Raw genomic sequence first — 16562 nt, forward strand, 5'->3', positions numbered from 1 at the left:
AGAGCCGGAAGTGAGGTCAGTGACCAGAGAGGAAGTGGTGTGTGCTGAGGAGCGATGGAGGCGGTGGCGGCGGGAGAAAGAGTGAGAGAAAATGTGGGGGCTGGGGTTGGAGGGAGATGGGACCGGAGCGGTGACGGGGTGTGCGTGGACGAGGGGGGCAACTGGTGATAATGGGGGGCCTGGAGGTGACACAGGGACTATGTGATCACCTGCTGTGGGACTACAACCCCCAGCATGCCAGGGCTTTCTGAGCATTGTAGTTCCACACAGCTGCATAGACTGGAGACCACCATTACCATAAGATAGATCATGGATAACCAACCTGAGGCCCTCCAGCTGTTGTAAAACTACAACGCCCAGCATGCCTACAGCAATCAGCCTTCAGCAGGGCATGGTGGGCGTTGTAGTTTTACAACAGCAGGTTGGCCATGTCTGAGATAGATACTGGGTGAACCCCTAATAGCAGCCCGCCAGTCACTTCTGTCTCGTCCCCACTGAAGTGAATGGAAATAGTGTGGAGATCTGCTTGCTGTCAGTGAATTGGATCATCCTTGTTTACAGCCGGAGGTCTCCTGGATGAAAATAGTTCTCACAGCTGAGGATTTGCTACAGGGCAGCGTATCTCTCCTGCTGCCATGTATCAGTGAGATTGTGTCCGTTCATTGACAGCAAGCAGAGGTCCGAGTGCTGAGACCCCTGCTGATCACTAGAACGAGGAGAGTCATGGCAATGTATCTCTCCTGCTGCCATGTATTAGTGAGGGTGAGAAAAGATTGTCCGTTCACTGACAGCAAGCAGAGGTCTGAGTGCTGATATGAGAAGGAGGAGAGAGTCATGGCAATGTATCTCTCCTGCTGCCATGTATCAGTGAAGGTGAGGAAAGAATGTGCCCGTCCATTGACAGCAAGCAGAGGTCCGAGTGCTGACACGAGAAGGAGGAGACAGAAGCGCATGCGTAGAGCACTCTCAGGAGACTGCCTCAGTAGGAGGTCTATGGGCCCAGCGCCTCTCTCTGCTCTAGTGATCGCCGGGGGTCTCAGCTCTCGGACCCATCAGAAACGTTCATAAGACTTAGTACAAGGACTCCGCAAGTGAGGTTTTATTTCAGTCCCACTGAGGGACCCTGTGATCCCCCGACCTCCCCCTGTAATACACTGCAGTGCCCGTCAGTGTTACACTGACAGGCAGCCTATTAGATCCTGCGGGGACAGGGCAGAGATTTGTTGTGACTCCTCTGCGGGCAGGTCTCTGTTATAGTGTCTGGCCGAGGTGGACCCTCAGGGACCTGCACTGATGAGGCCGAGACCAGTCCTATATGGAGATGGAGCAGGGCTGAATTTTCATTTAAAGTGACTCTGGTGAGCCCCAGGTTGACGGCCTTTCCTTACAGGGGTATTCCCATCACAGACAATGGGGGCGTATCGCTAGGATATGCCCCCATTGTCTGATAGTTGCAGGTCCCACCTCTGGGACCCACACCAACGCCTAGAACAAGTGAATGGGAGCACACCGCACTTGCGCAGCCACCGTTCCCTTTAATATGGGGTGACAGAAATAGCTGAGCCAGTGCTCGGCTGTTTTCAGCGGCCCCATAGAAATAAATAGAGGGCGGCTGCGCAGGGCACCCTCCGCCACCTTCCCCACTCCGTTCTCGGTGTAGGTGCGGGTCCCTATCAGACAGTGGGGGCATATCCTAGAGATATGCCCCCGTTGTCTGTGATGGGAATACCCCTTTTAAGATTGGTCATTGGTGGGGGGCGGACTCCCGTCACCCCCAATGTAGTGGCCGTACCTGGTTACCACAGCGCTGCTCGCCTTCACTTGGGTCTCTGAGCTGAGACCACCCGAGCTGCGTCTTGTGCCTCTGTTCACACTGATGAATGGATGGAGGCGAGCGGCAGAGTCGGATGTGATCCTTGTTCTAACAGCTCTTGTCCTCTTCCGCTCAGGCGCTGCCCGCAAGGGATTCTGAGAAAGACGCCATGGGGTTGTCTTCCAGCACCAGCAGGGGTAAGTACGGGACATCACCAACTGCAGCCGGACAACCCCTTTAAGGTTTATTTGCATTTTAAACAAAATGGAAGCTCTCTCCTCTATACAAATTTCAAGGGGTTTGTATGAAGCTGAGGTCTGTGTAGGGCAGGGTTGCCCAGCTTTGGGGAACCCCTGGAAGAAAACCTCTATCTTGGGGAACCCCTGGAAGAAAACCTCTCTCTTGGGGAACCCCTGGAAGAAAACCTCTCTCTTGGGGAACCCCGGCCAATTCATTTGTTGCAAAGAAGGCTAAAGACGATTATTAGCAGACCCCACAATTATTCAGACTTCAGAATCCACAGTTCATTAAGACCCCACAATTTACGAGACCTTTAGGGTCCATTCACATGTCCGTAGTGCATTGCGGATCCGCGATACACCCGGCCGTCACCCCCATAGGACATGTTCTATTTTTTTCCCGGGGCCGCGCTCCGGAAATGCGGATGCGGACAGCACACTGTGTGCTGTCCGCATCCATTTCTGCCCCCATAGAGAATGAATAGGTCCGCACCCGTTCCGGATAATTGCAGAGCGGGCGCAGACACATTCTACGAACGTGTGAATGGACCCTTAAAGGGGTTATCCAATACTATAAACTGCCCATCCCCCATATGCTGGGCCCCTCACAGGGAATATACTTACCCTGCTCCTGGTCCCCGCACCGCCGCCGCTGCTTCTACCCGTGCGCTGATGAAAACACGCGGTGGCAGAGCCTCCCTAGCGTCTCCTGCGATGCTAGAGAGGCTCGTCCCTGCCTGCCATTGGCACACAGGGAAAAGCGGCGGTGGGGGGTTTAGGAGCGGAGCATGATAAGTATATTCTCTGTGAGCGGCCTGGCTTATTAGGGGGCAGTTTATAGTATTGGATAACCCCTTTAAATCTATTCAGACCCCGAAATGAATCTGACTCTTAAGTCAGACCCCAGACTGTACAAGAAAACAGGCATTTCTCTTACCCTCCACCCCAGTCCGGGCCTCTCTTGCCATTAGGGTTCTCCGCACACATCCTGAAACCCCCCCAGCTCCAGGGGGGTCTTTTTATAGAGGGGCCCCTGTCAGAAAATGCTGGTGTAGGATAGGGTTGTAGCGGGTGTCGAATTATTGATACCCAATCGATACTTTTGTACCGGTATCGATTCGATACTGGGATTTTGCATTTACCGATACTATGCTGTGCTACCGCGCAGCCTAGTATCAGAGAACATGGCGCACGCTGCTCTCAGCATTCTCTGCCTCCCGCCTGTGCCACTGCTGCCACCAATGAGAGGAGGGGAGGGGCTTCGGCCACTGCGCCACCAATGATAACTCCCCGATTAATACAAATACAGGAGGCGGGTGCCGGCGGCAGAATCACATAGCTGGCACCCGACCTCTATGACAGGGTGCTGCCATTTGTGGCAGTTAACCCCTCAAGTGCAGCACCCGCCTTTATGTATTTGTATTAAAAGGTTACTTCATTGGTGGCGCAGTGCGCCCCCTCCCAGTATTATAATCATTGGTGGTGCAGTGACAGCTTCTGATCGGAGCCCCAGCAGTGTAATCCTGGGTCTCCCATCGGTTACCATGGCAGCCAGGACGCTACTGAAGCCCTCCATGGTCCGCTCCCTGCTGCTGTGTGTACTATGCACAGGGAGAGTGTAAAGTCCTAGTCACCCTAATGGAGATCTGTCAAGGTGAATAGGACAAGGGATGAAAAGATCCAGGTTCTGGCCCCTAAGGGGGGAAATAGTTATTAAATAAAAAGTAAATAAGTTAAAAAAAAAAATATATATATATATATAAAGTATAAATTGCCCCATTTCCCAATAGTCCAAAAAAAGTGCGAACTATTAAAATAAAATATCTCCTATGCGGTGAACGCCGTAACAGAAAAAAAATTGATAAAAACCACGTGATTTGCCTTTTTTTTTTTTGTCACATTATCGCCCCCAAAAATAGGATCGGACGGTTCTATTATGGGCCGGATGTTCCATAAAATGCAGAATGCACGCGGCTTTTTTAGTGTAGGATAAGATGCACTGGAGCAGATAATCATCATGCGTCACGTCTGTCTGTTTAGGCGATGCTGAAGCAATCCGGAACGCGTCTGTCGTGGGCGGCCCGACCACTGAGGAGAAGAACGCGGTGGAGACTGAGAAGGAGAACCTGACATTTTCACCTCCAGTCCGAGGTCTGTCAGGTAATACAGTCTGCCGTCCTGCGGCCCCCCGGCTGTTAACGCGCGGTTTCTGATTGCACACTCTGCCTCTTCTGCCTGACAGGTCACGCGTCCAAGTCCTTCCCAGCACCTCCATCTTTGTCCTCTTCGCCTCTCTCCAGCAGAGCCAAGATGTCTCTTACTGGTGCTGGAAAGATGCCGCACACCACACAAAGCCTGGCCATGCGATTGCTGAATATTAACCGGGACGGAGTGGACAAAGTGCACCGCGCAAGGAAGACCATTCCGCGGGGCGGCGGCGTAAGTGTCTGGCAGAGAAGGGAGAATTAGCTGTTCTGGAAATATCATGTACTTGATCCATTTACCGATTTGTTCTAGGTGTCGCGGGATGGTATGTTCTATGCAGATGGAGTGAGACAGAGTATTAGGAAAGACTTCAAGATGGGCAGCAGAAACAGCCCAGGTATTGTAAAGCTGAAACTATGGGGGGGGGGGGGCCAAACCTGCACTGAGCTGTGAGCCCCGTTCTCACATCCGCTGGGTAACCAGGCAGTACCTCAAGACGTCAACAGTCTTAAAGGATTTGGATTTATTTGATTTATATTTGCGGGTTTTTCACACTGACGCTATTGATTACCTATCCTCAGGATAGTCCATCAATATCAGACCAGTGAGGGGTCCGTCACCCTCTAACAATCGTGTGTCACCTACGTATCAAAAAACAAATGATGGGACTCAAAGGTTTCCTTATATAAATGGGATTTAAGTTTATTCATGTAATTAATTTATCACAAAATAGCAGAGAACAAGCAGCAAGATGGGAGATGCAGAGAGAGAGCTGGGGCAGTGTTACTTCATCAGTATTACCATATGTGTCCGTGTACCATATACATCCACACAGGCCATACTCCCTTATATAGCGCTGACATATTCCGCAGCGCTGTACAGACATCACCATTACGCTGTCCCCAGTGGAGATCGTTCCCGATCAGTATGTCTCCAAAGATAGAGTGCGGGAGGAAACCGGAGAATCCGGAGGAAAGCCACGCAAATACGGGGAGAACATACACACTCCATGCAGATGTTGTCCTTGGTCGGATTTGAACCCAGGACCCAGCCACACTCATCACAAAGAGTCTAAATTTCAAGAGAACATTTGAAATAATATCAAGAGATGAAGGTAGAAGGTCCCAACCGCAAGCACTTCGACGCGCGTTTCACCTTAAAGGGAACCTGTCACCGGGATTTTGTGTATAGAGCTGAGGACATGGGTTGCTAGATGGCCGCTAGCACATCCGCAATACCCAGTCCCCATAGCTCTGTGTGCTTTTATTGTGTAAAAAAAACCGATTTGATACATATGCAAATTAACCTGAGATGAGTCCTGTCCCTGACTCATCTCAGGTTAATTTGCATATGTATCAAATCTGGTTTTTTTTTACACATTAAAAGCACACAGAGCTATGGGGACTGGGTATTGCGGATGTGCTAGCGGCCATCTAGCAACCCATGTCCTCAGCTCTATACACAAAATCCCGGTGACAGGTTCCCTTTAAAGGCTTGGTCACTGGAACGGCCCTTGAGAACGTAGCCAGAAGAACAGCTCTGCTGCACTACCGCGGCTCGGCCCCCTGTAGGAGTCCAGCATGTCCACTACCTTCTTGGTGGAAACTTCCGTGGCTGTTGATGGACCCCTATCAGTCTGATATTGAGGACCTATCCTGAGGAGAAGTAATCCGTATGGTTAGCTCTGAAAAACACTTGAAGCAATTTCCTAAATAATCTTCATTTAAAATGTCCTACCATTTTGCTTGTCCATAGTTTGTGTAAGTCCTTCACCTAGCTGGCGGTGCTGCTGAATCTGCCCGTCTCTTTGCTCCGCCTACTCTGTTAGAGAAAGCAGCAGGGAGGGGGAGGAGGTTGTATATGAATGTGGAGGGCATCATCCAAGTAGGGCAGCTTACACCGGTTGCAGATGCCGAGGGAAGGACATAGAAGGTAGTTTGCAGAGAAAGCAAGTGTAGCGAGAAAGCAGAGCACCGATGGCGAACTCCTACACCTCAGCATTAGTGACTGTCCATTCAAGTGAGAGGAGATCCCTCAGGAGAGTGTGGACGAAGAAATCAGCCTAGTAATGAAGCAATGCCTCTACTTGAGAGCTAGTGATGACAGCAGCATCCTGGACATACAGACCTTACATCCAGCATGTATTGCGGGGAGGGGCAAGTCCACATAGGAAAAGCATGAAGCTAGAATCCGCTTGTAAACTGCCTATCAGGGGGCCTGAAAATGGAAGAATACATTATTTTTTTTATTTTTTTTCCATAGTACAAAGGTGTTTGTCGCCATTGAAGTGGCCTAGGAAGGACTATGCATAGTTCTTAAAATTATAATCGGTGTTCTCGGTGTGTCTAAAATCCATGGATGTTCCTAGTACCGGCAGGGCATACTCTGTGGTGTTGTGCCCTTTTGCTAATTAGGTCTTCCCGTTTTTCAGATTCTACACAGAAAAGATCCAGCACCTTCCATGATGCTCATACACTCTCTGCCATGTCAAAGGACTTGGAGGTAAGTACTACTACTGTGCAGGAACTCTCACTGTTGGGTGAGAATTATGACCTTTTTTGCCATCACTGTGTTTGTGCAGATATCTTCATGTTTTATATTCGTTTTTCTAGGCTTTTTTTTTCATTTTCTAATCTATAAAGGGTCAGAGCTCCAGTCCTTTGTTTTACAGTGCTCCAAATCCCTTTTACACAGCCATACGGTGGAAAGAAAAAAATCTGTCAGCTGCCACTAGGTGGCGATCATTGCATGGAAAAGATTTTTACTATTTATTTTTTCCCCCCCTATAAGACACTTCTAGATTTTTTAAGAAGGAAAATAAGAAAACATGTTAATCAGTACTCCGCTCAGACCACCAATGTTAATCAGATCACATAGTACATAAGGCCGAAAAAAGACATTTGTCCATCCAGTTCGGCCTGTTATCCTGCAAGTTGATCCAGAGGAAGGCAAAAAAAAAACTGTGAGGTAGAAGCCAATTTTCTCGCCCATATTCCTTGGGGGACACAGGAAACCATGGGGTATAGCTCTGCTCCCTTGGAGGCGTGACACTAAGTGAAAGCTGTAAGCCCCTCCTCCATCAGCTATACCCTTCAGCCTGGAGAAGAGACTGCCAGTTTTTGCTTAGTGTCCAAGGAGGCAAGACACTCCCTGTTTATGCAGGGTTGTTTTCCTATGAATTTTTTATTTTTTGCGTTATTTGTTGTTTTTAATTCGATTTTTTTTCTACCTACAGGGACAACAGAGGCGCATTAGACCCCTCTGTTTCTCCCGGGGTTGAGTTGCGCCAGTGCCGGTAATTCCGCACTGCCGCCTCCCCCACAGAAGACAAGGTGGACCAGGGCAGCCTCGCTCCCCTGCGTCCCGCCAGCTCAGGGTCGCCCGCACGCCAAGTCCCTCCCCCGGCTTCCTGCCACTGCGGTGCCAGGAGCTGAAGGGGCGACCCCCGCTGGATGGACTGAGGGCGAAGACAGCGTATGGTGAGAGTGGCTGCTCCAGCCTCCCCTTCCTCCCTCCCACCGCTGCTACATCCCCCATGGCCACTGCTACATCGCCTGCCCCCCCCCCGGGCATATCGGGACCGTTACCGGGCAGGGGAGTTTATCTGGGCAAGTCCTTGGCAGGGACGCTGCCTTCAGGGGACGGCTGCAGGCAAGCAAGCCGTCTGCCACATCCAGGCGCGGCGGGGGCCGCTTACTTGGCGTGAACGGCGCCATTTCATCTTGGCCGGCACTTCATCACCTTGGGGGTTAAAATCATTTTGCCGCGCGTGCGCGGCTCTGCTTCTTCTTCAGCGCGGCAGAGGGGGGCGGAGCTTCCTACATGCGCTCTGCTACTTCCGGTTTCATCGGGCTCCACTCAGTGCTGCGTGGAATCCTCTCTGCCGTGCGATCCTGAAGCCATTCATCTCCGTGCTGCTGCCTCTCCTCCACAGCCTCCTCAGTCTGTTCCCCTTACCGCTGCCGCTTGCATCATACGGGTCTGGTAGGACTGTTAACCCCCTCCGTGCCACCACTTTTCTTTGGGGTCTCCCACTTTAAGTGCAACATCTCTTTTCCACCATGTCAGACCCTTCTGCAGCCGCCAAGCCTTGGTACCATGCCTGTACTGCTTGTAGGGAACCCTTTCCCCGGGGGCAGTCTGATCCGCACTGTACTGCATGCCGAGCTCCACCGCAGCCTCAGTCGCCCGCTGTGTCGCTCCCTGCTTCCTCTGACCCGCCTGACTGGGCTAGATCCCTGTCCCAGGCCGTGGAAAGCCTCACTCATGTCGTGGGCCGCCTAATAGACAGGCCGCCTACCCCGCAGGACGCCACTCTTACTGTCGCGCCCTCCGGGTCCATCGCTTCTGCCGCTGCGGCGGGTTCACCCTCTCTTAGTGACCCTTCCCGAGCTAGGCACTCTCAGAAGCGTATTAGAGTAGAGCGAGCCTCCTCCTCTGAGGCCTCACTCTCCCCGCCACGCGTGCGCACCCAGACGGGCCTCTCCTCTCCAAAGGATTCGCTCTCTGAAGGTGAATTGGCGGTTTCAGATTTGGAAATGGACTCGGCCCTGCCGTCCAAGCTAGCCTCAGCGATGGGTCAACTCATCTCTGATATTCGTGACACCTTTAAGGTGCAGGATGACCCCCCTAGCTCTGACGCAGCTAGCGTCTCCTTTATCAGACCCAGGCAGGCCTCAAAAGTCTTTCCAATCCACTCTGATTTCTCCTCTGTGGTGTCTAAGGCTTGGGCTCGCCCGGACGCCCGTTTTGTCAACCCCCACCCAAGGTGGACCCCCCTGTGGCCCGGCTGTCAAAGAACACGGCCATCCCTGTTCCCGACGGGTCCTCTCTTCAGTCAGCGGAGGACCGTCGCATGGAGACCCTTTCCAAGGGCATTTTTGCTGCCTCCGGTTCTGCTCTCAGACCGGTTTTTGCCTCTGCTTGGGCAGGGAAAGCAATCTCTGCTTGGGGTGCGCAGCTGGAACAGGAGTTGGACTCGGACGTCCCCATCCAGGACCTACGTTCCTTGGCCCAGCTTATTATTCGGGCCGGGAATTTTGTTTGTGAGGCCTCCCTTGATGCGGGAGCCTTATTGCACGCTCCTCCGCCCTGGCAGTTTCCGTCAGGAGGGAGCTCTGGCTGAAGGTTTGGAAAGCGGACGCTGCCTCCAAACGTTCCTTGGCGGGGCTACCGTTTGCGGGTTCCCGCCTTTTCGGGGTCCGCCTAGACGAACTTATTTCGGAGGCCACGGGTGGTAAAAGCACCCATCTTCCTCAACCCCAAGCCAGGGGCGCCCCCCGCGGACGCCCTGGTGCGTCTCGTTTTCGGTCCTCCCGCAGGGCCTCTGGGGCTCCCACCACAGCTGCCGCTTCGGCTCCTCCCCAGGATAAGCGTAGGAAGCCGTTTTTTCGGGCGCAGCCCTCCTGGCGCAAGCCGCAGGCTGCCCGCACACCCGCAGCAAAGCAGTCCTCTGCCTGAAGGCGCGCCCCCACCCACCCGGGTGGGGGGCCGGCTCCTCCTTTTCAGGGACGTCTGGATGGCTCACGTCTCCGACGCCTGGGCCCTCGAAATTGTGTCCTCCGGATACAAAATCGAATTTGCATCCTTCCCTCCAGATCGGTTCTTTCGCTCGCTCCCGCCCGCCGCGGGACCCGAAAAGCGCGGCTGCGTTCTCCGCGGCCGTTCAAGCCTTACTGGACAGGGGGGTGATTACCCCCGTTCCTCTAGAGGAAAGGTTCCAAGGGTTCTACTCGAACCTCTTTGTAGTTCCCAAGAAGGGAGGTTCGGTGCGGCCCATTTTGGACCTCAAAAAGCTCAACCGTTTTCTCCTCCTTCGACGGTTTCGGATGGAGTCCCTCCGTTCCGCGGTGGCTTCCCTGGAGCAGGGAGATTTCATGTCTTCCATCGATATACAGGATGCCTACCTCCATGTTCCGGTAGCCCGGTGTCACCATCGCTTCCTCCGATTCGCCGTGGGGGACCTCCACTTCCAATTTGTCGCCCTTCCCTTTGGGCTGGCAACAGCCCCCCGGGTGTTCACCAAGGTCCTAGCCCCGGTTTTGGCCTTACTCCGTTCCAGGGGTGTTTTTCTGCTACTGTACTTGGACGATATCCTCATCAAGGCTCCGTCCCTTTCTCAAGCGGTTGCCAGCGTGGATCTCACTCTAGAGACTCTGGCGAGGTTCGGTTGGGTCATCAACTTCCCCAAGTCCTCCCTTCCCCCCTCCAGACAACTAGTCTTCCTGGGAATGCTTTTAGACACAGGAGCGGCGGAGGTACGTCTTCCCTCGGAAAAACGTCTGGTCCTCCGTGGGGCGGTTCGGGGTCTCCTTCTCCACCGTCGACCGTCCTTCCGCTTCTGCATGCGGGTCTTGGGGCAGATGGTTGCCTGCTTCGAGGCGATCCCATTTGCGCAGTTTCACTCCCGCCCTCTCCAACGGGCGATCCTCTCCTCCTGGGACAAATCGCCGGAGTCTCTGGATCATCCCTTCCATCTATCGCCTCCGGTGCGGTCATCTCTCCGCTGGTGGTTACAGTCCCCTCTTCTGGGCAGGTCCTTTCTGCCACTCAACTGGTTGGTGGTTACAACCGATGCCAGTCTCTTGGGCTGGGGAGGCGTGTTTCCTCCCCGATCCGTCCAGGGCATTTGGTCTCCATCGGAGTCCAAACTCTCGATCAATGTCCTGGAGCTGAGAGCGGCCCTTCTGTCTCTACGACACTGGACTCATCTGCTGAAGGGTCATCCAGTTCGTGTACAATCGGACAACGCCACGGCTGTGGCGTACATAAACCACCAGGGGGGCACTCGCAGCGCTGCAGCAATGCGGGAGGTCACCAGCATTCTCCGCTGGGCGGAAGCCCCCGTCCCGGCCCTATCTGCAATTTTTATTCCAGGGGTGGACAATTGGGCGGCGGACTTCTTCAGTCGCACCACCGTCGACCCCGGCGAGTGGTCTCTTCACCCGGAGGTATTCGAGGCCATTTGCCTTCGTTGGGGCATACCGGACGTGGACCTCATGGCCTCAAAATTCAATCACAAGGTCCCCGCCTATCTGTCCAGGGCCAGGGATCCGGGAGCTTGCGGAGCCGATGCCCTCGTTCTTCCTTGGCGAGGCTTCGCGCGCCCATACATATTCCCTCCCATCCCTCTCCTGCCCAAGGTCCTTCGGAAGATCGCGGCGGAAGGCGTCTCGGTGATTCTGGTCGCTCCGGACTGGCCCCGCCGGTCTTGGTATGCCGACCTCATGCTGCTCCTGGCAGACGCGCCCTGGCCGCTGCCCGCCAGGGAAGATCTTCTCTCTCAGGGACCGATCTTCCACCCGCGTTTAGGGTCCCTACGTTTGACGGCGTGGTTGTTGAGACCACCGTCCTGACACGTAGGGGTTTTTCTGCGGACGTCGTCCGCACCATGATCCGCGCCCGTAAGCCGTCCTCTTCTAGGATCTATTATAGGACCTGGAGGACCTTTTTGGGGTTCTGTGCCGATCTGGGGATTCCTCCGCTCCGCTTTTCTCTCCCCACCGTTTTGTCCTTCCTGCAGAGCGGACTGGCCCAAGGTCTGGGCCTTAGTTCTTTGAAGGGTCAGGTGTCTGCGCTGTCCATTTTGTTTCAGCGCCCACTGGCCCCCCTTGGTCCTGTCAAGACCTTCCTTCAGGGCGTGGCTCACGCGGTTCCCCCGTACCGCCCTCCGGTACCGCCCTGGGACCTGAACCTGGTTCTCTCAGCGCTCCAGGCTTCCCCTTTCGAGCCTCTGCGGACGGTTTCCTTGCGACTTCTGTCCTGCAAGGTTATTTTCCTTGTAGCCGTCACCTCTCTTCGGAGGGTGTCCGAATTGGCTGCACTCTCCTGTCTGGAACCTTTCCTAGTGTTCCACCAGGACAAGGTGGTTCTTCGTCCGGTCCCTTCCTTCCTTCCTAAGGTGGGGTCTCCGCCTTTCATCTGAACGAGGACATCGTTCTCCCCTCTTTGTGTCCTTCCCCTTCCCACCCGCGGGAGAGGAAGCTTCATTGCCTGGACGTTGTCAGGGCGCTCAAGATTTACCTGGAAGTAACCAGCTCTTTCAGGCGTACTGACTCGCTCTTTGTGGTCCCGGAGGGGTCGCGCAGAGGGATGGCGGCATCCAAAGTTACTATCGCCCGTTTTGTCAAGATGGCTGTTACTGAGGCTTATCTCGCCAAGGGCAAGGTTCCGCCCCTCGGTGTTACCGCTCACTCCACTAGAGCGGTCGGGGCTTCCTGGGCTCAGAGGAATCGGGCTTCTACGGAGCAGATTTGCAAGGCGGCCACTTGGTCCTCCTTGCACACCTTCACCAAGTTCTACAGGGTGCATACTCATGCGTCGGCTGACGCTGCTTTAGGCCGTCTGGTGCTGCAGGCGGCAGTTGATTGATGCCTCTGGTGTTGGTTGAGTTTGTTCTGGTCCCTCCCTTCTGGGACTGCTCTGGAACGTCCCATGGTTTCCTGTGTCCCCCAAGGAATATGGGCGAGAAAAGGAGACTTTTGTATTACTTACCAGTAAAGTCTCTTTCTCGCTCTTCCTTGGGGGACACAGCACCCGCCCTTCATTTGGGTTACAGTTGTGGTTCCGGCTTGGTTGCCCCCGTTGGGGCTCGACAGTTCTTTTTCCAGTTGGTGGTTATCTTTCACTACTTGGACACGCAACTGGCAGTCTCTTCTCCAGGCTGAAGGGTATAGCTGATGGAGGAGGGGCTTACAGCTTTCACTTAGTGTCACGCCTCCTAGAGAGCAGAGCTATACCCATGGTTTCCTGTGTCCCCCAAGGAAGAGCGAGAAAGAGACTTTACTGGTAAGTAATACAAAAGTCTCCTTTTCCCCACTTTAGGGGAATAAAAAAATTCCTTCCCGACTCCAATCAGGCAATCAGAATAACTCCCTGGATCAACGACCCCTCTCTAGTAGCTATAGCCTGTAATATTATTACACTCCAGAAATACATCCAGGCCCCTCTTGAATTCCTTTATTGTACTCACCATCACCACCTCCTCAGGCAGAGAGTTCCATAGTGTCACTGCTCTTACCGTAAAGAATCCTCTTCTATGTTTGTGTACAAACCTTCTTTCCTCCAGACGCAGAGGATGTCCCCTCGTCACAGTCCTGGGGATAAATAGATGATGGGATAAAAAATAAAAATCAACTCTCCTCTTCTGCTCTCACTTGGGAGATCCAGCGATCTTCCTGCCGAGCTGTGCTGTGGCCTGAGGTCACAAAGCACGCCTACGTCCACACACGAGGCGCAGGTCACAGCACAACATGTGGCGCCGCCGGCATAAGAAAACCAGGGACTGGTGAGTACAGAGCCAGCACAAGGATCGCTGTATTTGCCTCTCCCCAGTCTTGCTGTACTAATCAGCGCTTACATTTTGGAAGAGCTCATTAGTATTCGCCCCCTCCACCACCACTTTTGGGGGGAATAAAGCGCGTCTCATAGTGCAAAAAATATGGTAATCCACAGGACAGGTGATGACTGTGATTACTGGGTGCCTAACCCTCTAGGACACCCTCAGATTACTAGAACGAGGGTCCCACTCACACTGCTTTACCATTCAAGTCTATGGCCCTGTGCAGTACTTGGCTAGGTTCCTTAGTCACGCAGATGATACTAGAGAGCACCTCTCTATTCAGACTCCTCCAGAACCTGTTCTTGGGACCATCCTACTAATGATTAGTGTGGCCAGTCCCAGTGGTGGAATAACCCCTTAAGGACCCTGGGATTTTCCCTTTTTGCGTTTTCGTTTTTCACTCCCCGCCTTCCCATAGTCCTAACTTTTTTATTTCTCCATTCACATAGCCTTATGAGGGCTTATTTTTTGCGGGACAAGTTGTACTTTCTAATGGCACCATTTACGGTTGCATACAATGTAGTAGGGAGTGGGGAAAAAAAATTCCAAATGGGGTAGAATTGGGGAAAAAACACAATTCTGATAAAGGTCTTTATTTTTATTTATTTTTCTACACTGTACACTATGCTGTAAAATTGGCCTGTTATCTTCATTCTCCAGGTCAGTACGGTTCCAGCGATACCGCACTTGTATCATTTTTCTTGCGTTTCAATACTGAAAAAAAAAAACATATTAAAACCTTTGAGGAAAAAAACATTTTTTTTAGAACAATATTCTGAACCCTATAACTTTTTTGTAGCTATGTGTACGGGGCTGTGTGAGGGCTCATTTTTTGCGGGACGATCTGTTCTTTTCAGTAAAACCCATTTGATCACTTTTTATTAAAAAGTTCCTGGGTACTTGAAGTGACAAAAAATGGCAAATTGGCAGTTTTTATTTTTTCCCTGCTACGCCATTTGCCGTATGCCATTAATATTGTTATATTTTAATAGTATGGGCATTTTCGCACAAGGTGATGCCCATGATTATTTTTTTTATTGGTTAATATTTTTATTTTAAGGAAAGGGGGGTGATTTGAACTTTTTACTTTTTTTGAAGTGACCTTGGGTGACAATAACTGGCAATCATTCGATTGCCCACAGTATTCAGTGATGGCTAAATAGCAATCATTGAAGACCCCATTTGCACAATATCAATACAAGGCTGCCACCTAGTGGCCTGTATTGATATATACATCTAATTTGACTCTGAAGCCTGCTTGAGGCTTCGGTCAATTAGCTCAAGGTAACAGGTCCCCCGATCTCAGCCGGGGAACGCCGTTACCGGACCGGAAGCGCGCGACTTCCGGTCTGCGCACATACCGTGGTCACATTTCACTACGGCATCTGAAAGGTAAGATGTATGCGATCATCCTCATGGCTGATCGCATACATATGCCGATGGGTCTCTGCTATTTGAAATGGCAAAAACCCCACAGCTAAAGCGCCCGCTGCACTCGCCATGTTTAGGGATCGGACCCATGACGTACAGCTACGACATGGGTCCTTAAAGGCTTAATGGACGCTGTATAAGTTGGTTTTTTCGGAAAGCTTAATTGATATTTTGTCATTTACCATTATGGCTGTGTGAAGGGATGCAGGGCGTTTGGAGCTGTGTATCAGGAAGCTGGAGCTCCAAATTACCTGGCATGGAATTTTGGATCTATTTAGATTAATTGTGACCTTTTACGTCCCTCTCAGGGACCTTCAGTCCCCTCCTCCCCTGCTCCAGGATCTTCCCGGGGCCCTGATGGCATGGAGGTTGAGGACTGGGAGCCAGATGTGGGAACAGAGTTCAGCCTCTTCTATGACAGCATGTCTATGGAGGACCAAGGAGACACCGACAGCAAGGCAAGTGCACGCTCGGTAAAGTTGTAGCAGGGAAAAAAAAGCGGTTCTCTAGAAACTGACCCTATTGTCTAATGGCAGGAGGAAGAGGACGAGGAGGAAGAAGGCTCTGGAAATCAGTCAGAAAGGGTAGGTAGATATCTCCTTCCACTGCCGTGTCTGCGGTCCTCGCGCCCAGCACTGATGACTTGTGCTCCGTCCCTCTAGAGCTCCAGCAGCCTGAAGAAGAAAGGCAAAAAGAAATGGAAGATGGACAAGGCCTGGCTAAAACCGACGAGGAAAAGGAAGAGGCGCGAGAGGGAGAAACCTGGGACAGGTGAGAGGATGGGGATGTCTCGCGTGGGTAGATGCGCTGGTTGGATGGGATTTTATCATGGTAGCCACAGATCTGTCACCTTACCTTATACCCTCCTCTTGTAGCTGCTAGTACTGTAGGGGGATCTCAAAGTGAGTACACAGAGGTGCCTCTCGGATCCCTGGATCTGCCTAGTGAGGGGACTCTGTCTCCTAATCACACAGGTAATTTTGTCACCCAGTATGTTAACAGTGTCTGCTGTGCATGCCGGCATTGTGCCCTCACCTTACACTCTTGACACGACCTTTTACAAGCCAAGCCTTGTGCTTTCCCTCACTAAAGATCCCGTGGCTGTTGACCCCCAATGCTTATGGCTACTTGACTGCGGTTTTATCCTCTTGCTTCCCGTAGCTGACATCTTGGTTCTTTTCAGGTGTGTGCAATGAGTCCAGCTCCATGGACACCGAGCGCTTTGAAGAACTTCCACTGTGCAGCTGTCGTATGGAGGCTCCTAGCGTGGAGCGGGTGTGCGAGCAAGCCAACAATATGTGCATGGCCACGGAGAGCATAGATGGAGAGGTGAGAGAAGTAAAGGTGCCACGGGCACAATGAGACTGGAGAATGCCAGGTGCTGTTCTTGTAGATCTCACCACAGACATGGGTACAGGCGGTAGAATACCTTTACCTGCAAAGCAATGAGCCATGGAGGTGAGAGCAAGTGGGCTCATTCTCCTTACTAAGCCAGCGGTCTCTCTGCCCGAGTCCTCTCTGTGTAGAGACTGAA

At 52.4% G+C, this 16562-nt stretch overlaps 1 protein-coding gene across 7 annotated transcripts in view; it reads left to right on the plus strand.

Annotated features, from left to right (window-relative positions):
- EHMT2 (euchromatic histone lysine methyltransferase 2) overlaps positions 1–16562 on the plus strand; it is a 41101-nt gene continuing 24539 nt past the window's right edge. For 4 of the 7 annotated variants that reach the window (XM_040405452.1, XM_040405455.1, XM_040405454.1 and 1 more), the window contains exons 1-11: positions 1–81; positions 1950–2010; positions 4093–4212; positions 4295–4491; positions 4570–4654; positions 6689–6759; positions 15337–15486; positions 15565–15612; positions 15691–15799; positions 15904–16002; positions 16212–16357. In XM_040405452.1, coding sequence (XP_040261386.1) covers positions 55–81; positions 1950–2010; positions 4093–4212; positions 4295–4491; positions 4570–4654; positions 6689–6759; positions 15337–15486; positions 15565–15612; positions 15691–15799; positions 15904–16002; positions 16212–16357 — 1113 coding nt within the window. In that variant the 5' untranslated portion in view covers positions 1–54. The remainder of the gene's footprint in view (positions 82–1949; positions 2011–4092; positions 4213–4294; positions 4492–4569; positions 4655–6688; positions 6760–15336; positions 15487–15564; positions 15613–15690; positions 15800–15903; positions 16003–16211; positions 16358–16562) is intronic. The other 3 variants (XM_040405456.1, XM_040405459.1, XM_040405453.1) reach the window with 2 other exon arrangements.

The sequence above is a fragment of the Bufo bufo genome, chromosome 8, assembly GCF_905171765.1.
Source record: "Bufo bufo chromosome 8, aBufBuf1.1, whole genome shotgun sequence".
NCBI classification, from domain to species: domain Eukaryota; kingdom Metazoa; phylum Chordata; class Amphibia; order Anura; family Bufonidae; genus Bufo; species Bufo bufo.